Source organism: Octopus sinensis, linkage group LG20 (assembly GCF_006345805.1).
Source record: "Octopus sinensis linkage group LG20, ASM634580v1, whole genome shotgun sequence".
NCBI lineage: Eukaryota > Metazoa > Mollusca > Cephalopoda > Octopoda > Octopodidae > Octopus > Octopus sinensis.
Genome location: NC_043016.1, coordinates 28,926,739 through 28,939,717, shown reverse-complemented (window position 1 = coordinate 28,939,717; position 12,979 = coordinate 28,926,739). Strand labels below are relative to the sequence as shown.

The 12,979-nt window shown below is 38.4% G+C and overlaps 1 protein-coding gene across 10 annotated transcripts in view; it reads right to left on the bottom strand.

The window, feature by feature from the left end:
• The window catches only part of LOC115222634 (circadian locomoter output cycles protein kaput), a 129,043-nt gene that overhangs the window by 19,534 nt on the left and 96,530 nt on the right, over positions 1-12,979 (bottom strand). For 3 of the 10 annotated variants that reach the window (XM_036511723.1, XM_036511715.1, XM_036511721.1), the window contains one exon: positions 11,963-12,879. In XM_036511723.1, the coding sequence (XP_036367616.1) occupies positions 11,963-12,879 (917 nt within the window). The remainder of the gene's footprint in view (positions 1-11,962; positions 12,880-12,979) is intronic. The other 7 variants (XM_036511718.1, XM_036511719.1, XM_036511717.1 and 4 more) reach the window with 7 other exon arrangements.

The window sequence follows — 12,979 nt, the reverse complement described above, 5'->3', positions numbered from 1 at the left end:
TTGCCTAAGCATGGCCATAGCCTTTAGATGATGATCATAAAAGAATTACACACACACAAATTTATATATATATTTTAAAGTTTACCTCAATAGAATTTCTATAAAATTCAGAGCCAGCACTGAATTCTATAGAAAATCTGTAGAGGAAAATTTTAAAACAAGAACATTTCACAGTTAATACATTGTCATCGTTGTCATCATCATCTTCATCAACAACATCATTTGATGACTGTTTTCCATGCCACATGGGTTGGACATTTGACATGAGCTAGCAAGCCAGAGGAGTGTGTTGAGTTCTAGTGTCAGCTTTGATGTGATTTCTACAACGGGGTGACCTTCCTAATGTCAACCATTGTGTGTTCGGTGTTTTTTATATAGTATCAACACTGGAAAGATCACCAAATGTGTATGCAGGCATGACTATCAAGTTCACTTCCTACACACATGGTTTTGGATTCAGTCCAACTGCATAGCATTTGAACAAGCATCTTCTACTATAATCCTAGGATGACCAAAGCCTTGTAAATGGATTTAGTAGACAGAAACCAAAAGAAGTCTGTTATGCGTTTCTGTGCACAAAATTTAAGAACTTCACAACTTACATCAAGACATTATTAAATAAAAGATTCATTATGATATCAAAAAAAAAACCTATTGACCTAATGATGATGTTTTCTGTAATTGATCTGAAGAACACTTAACACAAACTGAAGATGCCAACTTTTGGACAGTTCTATTGTGTTGTAATTAACGTAATTGAATTGAATTGTAATTAATATTTGCCAAAAGATGTGAATAACAGAATCAATCAAAATACACAAAATAACCAAAATCAATCACCTTCTCTCACTCTTTCAAAAACAAAAATTATACATTAAGGCCAATATATTACTTATTTTTTTACAAATGTTTGGCATTGTGCCAATGTTACAACAACAACAACAACAACAACAACAGGTAACAAAAGAAAGTGCTTTCCCACACCCCATTGCTGCATATTCAGATCAATGAGCCCAAGTTTTTTCTTAATAATGTCAGGGAAATATATATATGTATAAAACACCAAGAAGTGAAATTCTCCCTCTCAATACATAAATAAACTCATTCTCAATATGAATGATGTTTAACCACTAAATTAAATTAAAATAAATGTAACGCTATAATATGGGATCTGAAGTGCCTGATTTGGAACATGTAATGGTGTCTGAGGCACCCACTTTCAACCCCAAAGATGTAATGGGTGCAGCTTTTGGCACAGGGGTATCAATATCACTAACAATAAACATGCAAAAAGTCTTAAGATTTGCAGTCACAGAAAAACTATAACTTAAAACAAAACTGGTGGTAGACATAAGTAGAGCAAGCTAGACAATAAAATGGAACTTAAATGCCGCTGGTTGATGGTCATAGTGGAACAGGAACCAGAACCCACTGGTTTTGGCAAGAGTTCAGTATGATCAACAATTCCAAGAATAAACTGGTGGGTTAGGTCCACAAGTTAACGAAAAGTAATTGGCTTTCTGGTGTGGAAGTTGATTACCATGTAGCAGGAACCATAGCTAGCAAAATATTCAACAGTCAGCAGAAATGAAAGCAAAAAAAATTTTTGAACAGGAGTGAACATCTAGTGAACAATGATGATGATGATGATAGTAGTGGTAGTGTTGATGATAAAGATAGCATTGATGATAATGGTGATGGTGATGTTGATAGAAGATTTATTATTGGCGAAGAAGTGAGAAATTAAATTTCAAGGATTATGGAAAAAAACTTAAGGAACAATATAGACAAGCAGAAAATTTTGAACCTTTCAATGTCTGCTATGTTAAAAAAGGAGCGTTGGGGTGTAGTGAAACTGCTATGGTCAAAATAGCATTGAAGTACATTGCTGTATTCAATATATCAGATATTCAAAGACTGATATGGGCAGCTGGCATACAGACTTGAAGAAAGGCTAGAAATGAAAAGTGGCAAAGAAAAGATGATGAAACTGGCTAAACTGAGAAAAGAAGGTTGAATGGTGATACCAACAGACTCGAGTAGAATAAATGTTTGGTTTCAAAGGCAATTGAAGAATAAGACAGGAGATAAAAGGAGACTAGACAGGCTGTTTGGATTAAAAACTATAGGATTCAAGATGAAAATAACGGTGTGTATTAATGTTAATGCAAAGAAGATTAAGAGCTGTATTGCTAGGGAAACTGGATTAAGACGTGTTGCCAAGGAAAAGGAATTTGAAGAAAACTGCCTGTTGGTCTCAAAGCAAATATAAGTGTGCATAAAATTATTTGGAGAAAATGGGGACATGTTCCTGCTAAACCTTGAAGTTACCAGGTTCCAGACTGATATTTGGGAAGTTCTGGACAAGTACAGAAGTGGAGCTGGATGGATTAAAGAAGTTAAGATGAAATTGGAAAAAGCAATTCCAAAACAACAAAAGATGTTTTGGAAGGCATCTGGATTTGATTCAAGTGTTCTGGCAGAAGAGCTACTCTCACTTACATGTAAAAATAGCACTGAGTTCTAATGATTACTATCTAAAAGTATCCACATGAATGGCTGAGAACAGAACAACTCTCAATATGAAAGATGAGATCAAAAGAACAGTGGTAGGGAACTACCATGCAGGTTTAAGTTTAAATCTACAGCGGATGCTCTGAGCAAGAATGTTTACAGAGAAACACCTGTTACTAAATGATCTGCTACTTGTGGAGCAAAAGAGGGTGCTGGAAAGGGCTGTATGTGATAAAAGATCACTTTGAATTAAATACATGTTGCATAGTTGCAAGGGATGTACTGGCCTGAGTATACGGGCCAGTTTTAAAGAAGCCTATCCATGGATTTTCAAGTGTTTGTTAATGTTTGTCACTGCTGAAAATGTTATCAATATCACAGCATCTAGCATGCCACATTGGAAGATGAACCTATAGGTTGCAAAGGAAAGTCTGGGATCCATTAAACTGCATTTTCCAAAGAAATTCTTTTTCTTCTCTACTTTTCGCCTTATTATTAATACCATCATCAATGATATTATATAAAACTGGAAAATGAACTTGGAAAGGAAGATCCAGAAATTAACATTTTATTTATGAATGGCATAAACCTGTTTTCTAAGTTAGAAGTCTAAATTGATCATCATCATCAGTTAACATCCGTTTTCCATGCTGGTATGGGCTGGACAGTTTGACAGTATCCAACAAATTGGAGGACTGCATTGAGTTCATGTTAGTTTTGGCATCGTTTCTATGGCTGGATGCCCTTCCTAACACCAGCCACTTTACAGAGTGTACTAGGTGGTTTTTTCATGCTGCTAGTGAGGTTGCCAAATAACTTCCAATATAGGAAAAAAAATATTAAAGCTCCTTTAGCTGAGTGGGAACATATTTGAGAGAGGGGGAGGCAGCTTTATGCCAGGTGCCGAAAGGTTAAATTATAATAAAGGACAAGCACAGGTATCTTTCTATAGAGAAGATACATTGCTACCATGTATTAATTAAAGGTGGGTGGGAGGAACTGGAAAAAAGATAAAGATGGTAGTATGGGATACCAGAGAGAGAGTAAGTAACATGGTGTGTGCTATATGTGCCAGGATTTTAGAGTGGAGTTTGACATTTCAAGATGTGCAGTAGTTAATCAGAAAAGCAGGTAAGAATATGACATGCAATGGTATTCAGCTACCATCTCAGAAGAGAGAATTAGGGGTTTTGAATGCAACTGTTTTAAATATTTGGGTATCCCAGAATTAGATCAAATTCTAGACAGAATAACGAAGACAATTATGAGAGATACATGTTTAACAAGAATGAAAATTTTATCGTAAAACACTTTAGATTCCAGAAATTTAATCACAGCATCAGCAGCTGGGCCATGGTAGTGATGTGCTATAGCACCACCACTCTTAATTGGATTAAGGAAGAGATTGAAAACATTGATGGAGATACTGGCAAGTTGATGATAGAGTACAAAGCACTGCACCAAAGCACTGGTATCTTTCAATGGCTTGCTCAGGCAACAAGGGATAATCAACACTGGAAAATGTGTTGAAAATGAACATAGATCATTAGACCAGTATTTTGCAAGTAACAGTGAACCACTTGCAGAATACTGCAGAATGCAGCAACATAGTTAAAACAAAAAAAAATGACTGAGAACAAGAATATCTATAAGGAGAGACAGTGTCATGGCAGAAAACCGAAGTAAATACAAAAGAATGCTCCAGCATAGCCAGTTTGAAAATAATATATAACACCCAAAAAGCTTAACAGTAATGAGATTGTTTGAGAAAGGGTGAGCTGAAACAGGAAACTGAGAGTCCAACCTAGAACTAAGTGTTGATACAAACTCTGTAAGAATATTTATGAATATATTTGTAGTGTAATATATGGATTCATAAAATCATGTGGCGATCACAGAAAGATCCTCTGGCAAAATGATTAAATAGAGCACCACTGACTGACATTATTGTGATAGAGAAAGAGATATAGAAGTGCTACATGTAACCATCCTGGACAATCACAACATATCTTGGAAAGCAGATGAGAAAATTGCTAAGTTTTCAGAAATCCATAAATGTGAAACATTTATAAATGTTTCACTTTCATAAGTGTGAAACATACCAACTGAATAATGTAACACACTCACTGGTAAAATTTCCACTTATTTCTTATTTTTATTTTCCTAAAATATTCGTTGCATCTTGCAACTTTTTCAATAATGGACAGAGTCAAAACTATTGAAAAGGTTGCAAGATGCAACGAAAATTTTAGGAAAATAAAAATAAGAAATAAGTGGAAATTTTACTGGTGAGTGTGTTAAATTATAAGGCACAAAAAGAAAATGACTCTCCCCAGACACAACAGAATATGCTTCAACACACGAACTCATATAAAGAATCTTGCAAACCAAATCCAAAAATTAAATATACCAACTGAAGTTGTACTAATATTATTTAGATCTCTTGGCTCTATTCCCAACATATTTATAACACACATCAAAGAATCAAATATGACATTTAACACTATAACCTTACAAAACTTGGCACTAAATGGAACTGCCAACAGCCTGTGAAAGGTACTCTCTGTCTGCCTAAGGTCATATGACTTGATGCAGAATACTGAATATGTACTTCACCTTGGAACCATGCAAAAAGATTGAATGAACATACACAAATAGCTTAAAAGTGCTAAACTGGAAATAGAGACAGAAGGTCTGACAATCATTGCACAAGATCAGAATCTTGCACAGATCCTATCAGCATCACACCATCAAGGATGAAACACATCTATAGTGCAAGATCCGTGGAAAATATGAAGAAACCATTAACCACATAGTTTCTGCATTCCTGTGTCTATCAATGACCAAAGTCATCTACAGGCATAAGGCAGTGATTTTACTGATGCCGGAAAATATGAGGTATAAAACCAAGTCCACTGAGAAGTGGTATGAACATTAGCCAAACATAGTCACTGACAATAAGGATGCTACTATCTTTTGGATTTCCCCATCCACCACACTGAGGGAGAAATAAAAACCAACAAGCCTGACATTCTTATTAAGGATAGGAGATATATAACAATAATTTCAAGAAAAAGGAAAAAAACTTCCAAGTAACCTAGAGAAGTTGACCAAGTACAAAGACTCGGAGATCAAAATTAACAAGATGTGGAATGTGTAGTAGTAGTAGTAGTAGTAGCAGCAGCAGCAGCAGAAGCAGTGGCAGCAGCATGTGGGTATGCACTGTAACAGTGTGTTGCTGTATCCACCATTTGTTGGTGATTCTCTACTTCTGACAGAAGACACCTTCACACCACTCAAGTGACAATCTTCCAGCCCATAGGTCCATTTGGGTAGCCATTGCTAGTGAGAGTTTTACAAGGTCAGAGTGCAAATCCTACCTCAATCTCTTTTAGTTGCCTTTTATTATACACAGAGGAAATGTTGGATCTATTCTTTGGTATGCCAGTCTCCACACAGCACTTGAGCAAAATGAAATGAAGTGCTTTGCTCAACAACATAATATACCATCCAATCTGGTGATCATGAATGCAACTGGCTAACTGCTAGGCTATGCACCTAGAATATGAAGGCTGAAATAATACCAGTGGTCATAGGAGTACTAGGGTTCATGAAGGATGGAATGGAAAAGTTTAGCCACTATATCCCAGGCAACATCAATATCTATGCAGTTTAGATGATTGCACTGTTTGAAATTTAATTCGCCTAATATTGACCTCTCCCCTCTTGGTGCTTCAGGACCATAGTTTGGACCTGACAGTACAGGATATAAAACAAGAAGTATAAAAGGAACAACAACAATAACACTAACAACAAACTTTTCCTATAAGAAAATTGACAGACAAGAAGACATTACAGAGACAGGTTAGAAGGGTGTGCGTTTGCATGTGTGTGTATGTAGAGTTTACAGAGAAATCAGATGAGGATTGCCACCCAGGCCCAACCAAGGAGACCCACAAGACAAGTCAAGGATAGCCCAAACTTCCAGATTGAATGATCTTCACACAAAACTTGCTGATATCCTGATCTATCTTGGAAGTGATGATAACAGTTCAACAGATGCACATGTCAGTAATACCCAGACATTAGAAGGTACATGCAGAACAGTCAACAAGCATTTCAGACAGGTGGTTAAGAACAGATGAAGCTATCACCAAAAAGTCAAGCAGGTGATAAATGTATACAATGCTACCTTTATATATTCAAATACAATATATATTTCAAACAAGTTCAGTTGATGGCACTTCTGTGCTTGTAGAGTTAATCTTGAACTGGCAATGCCTTCCAGAAGGGCAGTCAGACCAAAGATTTCTGAAAGTTATCTTTTGTCTTTGGGTTTAAAGTGCTCAGAAACAGACCAGGTATTTCATTCTTGCCAATACACAAATTTTTGTAAGGAATGTTTGGCATCCTTTGATGCCACTAGACTTCTATGGAATGCTAATGAAGAAGTTACACTGGTCATTCTATCAGACTAGTAGAGGACTGTGAGTGCCTGGCAATATTCCAGATGTTAAGTACTCAGTTTTAGTCTCTGCTTAATGTAGAACTTTATTTCCATTTAAGAGGTGACTTGCAGAAAAATTATTCACCAACCAGAAATCTCTGAAGATACCATGATCTCAATACATGCCAATACATCATCAGCCAAGGCAGAATATTTGCTCCAGTCTTGTCAAAGTATTCTGTTCTTATCCACTGGAAGTCTGGACAACATCAAATCCTAAGAAACAACCGGTCTATTGGTCAGTGCTCTACTATGGTACTATGGTATGGAATTGCCATTCTATGTGCTGAGATGTAAAGTCAACTAATCTGCCCAGGTTAATTTGTGCTCCTGTTACTGCTTTATATTCCTTTGGAATGGTTTTGACCACCTTAGCTCCTGTGGAGTCAATCATATTACGGTGACATAATCAGCAAATGCCAACCTGGCTCTTACATATCACAGTTCAAACAAGATGCATCTTAATACCCTCAGTTTCCATAGCAGTTGTTCAAGAGACAGAACATACAGAAGGAATGACAAATGGTGTCTTTGATAGAACATGACAATTGATAGGCTTTCATTTAGTCTAACCACCAAAAAGATTCTGCTGTATGTTGAACTGACCCAGTCTAAATAGCACTAAGGACAGCTGCCAAATAATAATGGTCAACTTAACTGAAACTTTCTAGATTTGTTACTCACCCTCACTATAAAGTCTTATGTGAAGTGAATGCTGTCATGGATAACTCAAGATTATGCAAAATTGCACTTTCCTGACCATAGTACTGACAAAAAGTGCCAACCCCTTTGCTAGCACCTTAGACAAAATCTTTAACTCTGCTGAATGCAATAATAAACTAGATATGATCAATGATGTTCCACTTGCTTAAGCTTTTTCTCAGTAATACTACCAGCCCTCAGCTAATTTTCCCATCATGTTGCAAGCGGTAGTAAATGTCTGCTAAGACATTAGCAAACAAGCCTGATATATATAGTTTTTAGATCAGATCATTGAAGACAGAATTTTTGTATAGCTATTTATTACCAACTATATTTCAGTTACTTTTGATATCTTTTCAATTTCCTTTCTTTTGTTGAGAACAATGACCATATCTGTTTCATCACTCACCTTGAACAGATGAGCAAAGTCATTTACATCTGCCTGGAATCAAGTAACAAGTCTCTGATCTGGTTCCATCAAAGACTGAAGTGTTGCTTTATTACCAACACTAAACATCTGTTACACAGTTATATTAAATAGCTTCTATCCTTTTATATTTAAGAATATAAATTTTAGTTCAGACAACACAACCTCCATGTTTGACATTGAAGAAATGACTGAAGTGGAGAGCCTTCTTTCTGCTACACATTAGTAATGATATCTTTCTTAATCCTCTCTTCTAATTTACTCATGAGTTTCTCCTATAATTTAGTTTTCTCTATTGCTACTTCTTTACTTAGATACTATAAATTCTCTTCTAATCCCATCTTCAAGGAACTCCACTACAAATTGTTAATGATCACCCCTGTTGACTACAGCCAAACTAATTCACTAAATCAGTTACTGTGGACTTTGTGTCCTAACGAAAATCTGTTCAGCTTCCAGTAATCAGCTCTGTTTATGCAATTAATCTAGCTCAATCAAGCAGCTCATAAGCTAGAGGACTGTGCAGCCAACCAGTTGAAACTGTGAGCATCCTTCACTCTGTCGACATTACAAAAACTTAACTTAAATATATTTTGGATAACTTGAAGCAGTTCTTTCTGTCCACAGTGGTACATTTATGAGATCCAGAAATTGTAGCACAACCGGAACTGTTTGAACAGATGTGCTAAGGTTTTAGATTCCACTCTCCTATTAGCTTATCCTACAATACAGTCTCAGCATGCATCTAAAATGCCATTCCAGTCTTCCACTAGTATTATGATTGAGAAATAATAAATTTTTTTTCAAATCTATTTTGGCACACAGCCAGCATTTTGAGAAGAGGCAAGCTAATTACACTGACCCCAGTACTCAACTGGTACTTATTGTATCATCCCCAAAAGGACATAAAGTTAAGTTGACCATGGCAGAATTTAAACCCAGAATGGTAAAGGTAGAAAAAAATGCCAGCTCACCACCTTTAATAATAATAGTATTAATAATAATTTCTTATATTAGATCATTCATTCATTAACAATAATACAAGCCATGTACAGAGACGCTGCTAGTAAGGTGAGGGTTGGCACCGAGTACAGTGAAGAATTCAGGGTAGAGGTTGGGGTCCACCAAGGTTCAGTCCTCAGTCCTCTCCTATTTATCATAGTCCTCCAGGCAATAACGGAGGAATTCAAGACAGGATGCCCCTGGGAGCTCCTCTATGCTGATGACCTTGCTCTAATTGCTGAGTCTCTATCAGAACTAGAGGAGAAGTTTCAGGTATGGAAACAAGGTTTAGAATCGAAGGGCCTTAGAATCAACCTAGCCAAAACCAAGTCCTATAAGTAGGAAGGTAGACCAATCACAAACGCCTTCAGGTAGATGGCCCTGCTCGATCTGTAGAAAAGGTGTAGGTAGAAACTCTATAAGATGCACCAAGTGTAAGCTATGGACACATAAGAGGTGCAGCAATGTCAAAGAAGGCTAACTAGGAAGATGGTTTTTGTATGTGGCAGATCTCAGGAACAATTAACACTGAAGATGCTCTGAGACCAACTTCCGCCACTTTCCAGGGAGAAAAGCTAGAAGTAGTTGATAGTTTCCGTTACCTAGGTGACCAAGTCAGTAGCGGGGGCGGGTGCGCTGAGAGTATAACTGCTAGAGTAAGAATAGCCTGGGCAAAGTTTAGAGAGCTCTTACCTCTGCTGGTGACAAAAGGCCTCTCGCTCAAAGTAAAAGGCAGACTGTATGATGCATGTGTACGTACAGCCATGCTACATGGTAGTGAAACTTGGGCTGTGACTGCTGAGGATTTGCGTAAGCTCGCAAGAATGAAGCTAGTATGCTCCGATGGATGTGTAACGTCAGTGTTCATAATCGACAGAGTGTAAGTACCTTGAGAGAAAAGTTGAACCTAAGAAGTATCAGTGTTGTGTGCAAGAGAGATGTATGCGCTGGTATGGTCATGTGATGAGAATGGCTGAAGATAGTTGTGTGCGAAAGTGCCACCCACCCTGGCAGTTGAGGGGACCTGTGGAAGAGGTAGACCCAGAAACCTGGGTCGAGGCGGTAAGCACGACCTTCGAACTTTAGGTCTCACCAAGGAAATGACCAGTGACCGAGACCTTTGGAGGTATGCTGTGCGTGAGAAAACCCGGCAAGACCAGTGAGACAGTCAAAATCAAGATCAAACCAAATTGAGGTCGATCAACATCAGGGCCCCCGTGCAGGTGACACGTAAAAGTACCATCCGTTCGTAGCCGTTCGCCAGCCCTGTCTGGCCCCTGTGTAGGTGGCACGTAAAAGCACCATCCGTTCGTGTTCGTTGCCAGCCTGGCCTGGCCCCCGTGCCGGTGACACGTAAAAGTACCATCCGTTTGTGGCCGTTTGCCAGCTCTGTCTGGCCCCGTGCCTGTGACACGTAAAAGCACCATCCGTTCGTGGCCGTTTGCCAGCTCTGTCTGGCCCCCGTGCTGGTGACACGTAAAAGCACCATCCGTTCGTGGCCGTTTGCCAGCCCTGTCTGGCCCCCATGTCGGTGACATGTAAAAGCACCATCCGTTCGTGTCCGTTGCCAGCCTCGCCTGGCCCCCATGCCGGTGACACGTAAAAGCACCATCCGTTCGTGCCCGTTGCCAGCCTCGCCTGGCCCCCGTGCCGGTGACACGTAAAAGCACCATCCGTTTCGTGGCCGTTTGCCAGCTCTGTCTGGCCCCCGTGTTGGTGGCACGTAAAAGCACCATCCGTTCGTGTCCATTGCCAGCCTCGCCTGGCCCTGTGCCGGTGACACGTAAAAGCACCATCCGTTCGTGGCCGTTTGCCAGCTCTGTCTGGCACCTGTGCAGGTGGCACGTAAAAAGCACCCACTACACTCACGGAGTGGTTGGCGTTAGGAAGGGCATCCAGCCGTAGAAACACTGCCAGATCTGACTGGGCCTGATGAAGCCTTCCAACTTCACAGACCCCAGTTGAACCGTCCAACCCTTGCTAGCATGGAGAACGGACGCTAAATGATGATGATGATGATGATGATGAATGTCAAATTAAGGGTATTTTATACAGGTACACGGTTACAAAATTTGAAGGGGTATAATTGATCAAATCAACCCCAGCAAATAGCTATTTATTGACCATGGATAGATGGATGAAAGGCAAATGTTGATCTTGATAGGATTTGAACAGAAAATTCCAAAGGATGAAACTACATACTGGTAGTAAATTAGTCCAATATTATTATTATTATTATTATTATGTTATTACTTATTATTATTAATAATAATAATGATAATAATAATAATAATAATAATAATAATAATGATGATGATAATAATAATGATAACAATGAAAATGGCAATAACAACAATAGGAACAATGACAAAACAACAACAACAACAACATAATAATAATAATAATAATAATAATAATACTATTACTAATAATAATAATGCTCAAGCAGAAAAAACGGAGCAAAAGTAACACAAATAAGAGAACAAGAAAACAATTCTAAAGTTATCTAAAACTCCAAGACAAATAAATTAGAAATATATAGCAAAAGAATGGCTAAAAAAGAGATTCTGTGATATATCATCAAAGAATGTAGACAGAAACGAAAATATGGAAACTTAAAAAGAAAAAAAAAAGAGGAAAAAAAGGAAACAGGACAAAGAATAGAAAGAATCAGAAGAAAACAAAATACACAACAAAGAAATAAAGAAGAAATGAGCTGAAATGATCAAATGCAATAAAATTGCCATGACAACAATGCAAAACAAAAAAGACAAGCTGATGAGTAATTAATCCATTAGATATGTTATTACATCTGAAGTGTAAATCCTTACTAAGTCGGAATTGACCTGTACAGTTTCCAAGTCAGTTGTCGGAATAGAAGAGGGACCCATCATCATAACCATTCCTGGAACAGCCAAACCTTGCTGACGACTTAAATCTGTTTGCTGTATTTGATGACTCTGAGAGGTGGCAAGTGGAACTGTTGCTAATGGTTGTTGTTGTTGTTGTTGCTGTTGTGACTGTTGTTGTTGTTGTGACTGTGCTTGTTGTTGTTGTTGTGATTGTGCTTGTTGTTGTTGTTGTTGTTGCTGTGCTTGTTGTTGCTGTGATTGTGGTTGTTGGACCTGTTTTGCAGGGAGTTGTTGCTCTCCTTGAGCCTGTTTTGTTTGTTGTGCTTGCTGTTGTTGTTGTTGTTGTTGCTGCTGCTGTGCTTGTTGTTGCTGTTGCTGTGCTTGTTGTTGTTTTTGTTGTTGTTGTTGTTGTGCTTGCTGTTGCTGTTGTGAAAGCTGTGCTTGTGATGTTGTCTGGTATTGTGTATTAGGTGAAGGTTGAGTTTGTACCACTTGTTGTTGTTGCTGCTGCTGTTGTTGTTGTTGCTGCTGCTGCTGCTGCTGTGCTTGTACCACTTGCACCTGTTGTGGTTGTTGTTGTTGCTGCTGCTGTTGTTGAACTGCTTGAACTTGCTGCAGTGGCTGTTGTTGTGTCTGTACCTGTTGCTGTTGTTGGACTGATAACTGCTGTTGTTGTTGCTGCTGCTGCTGCTGTTGTTGCTGCTGCTGCTGTTGTTGCTGCTGCTGCTGTTGCTGCTGCTGCTGCTGCTGAGGAGGAGGAGGCTGTGTATGCACCTGTTGATGGGACAGCACACTTGGCACAGCTAATTCATCAAGAGTAGAATGAGGTTTCTCTGTTGTGTCTGCTCCATCACTTGATATTCTTAATTGTCCAGCTGAAGTGTTAAAGAATTTGCAGAAATAATGAGAATTAGACATAGACAGGTATAAAGACAGACAAATAGGCTGATAATAATAAAAAAAAAAAAAGGCAGG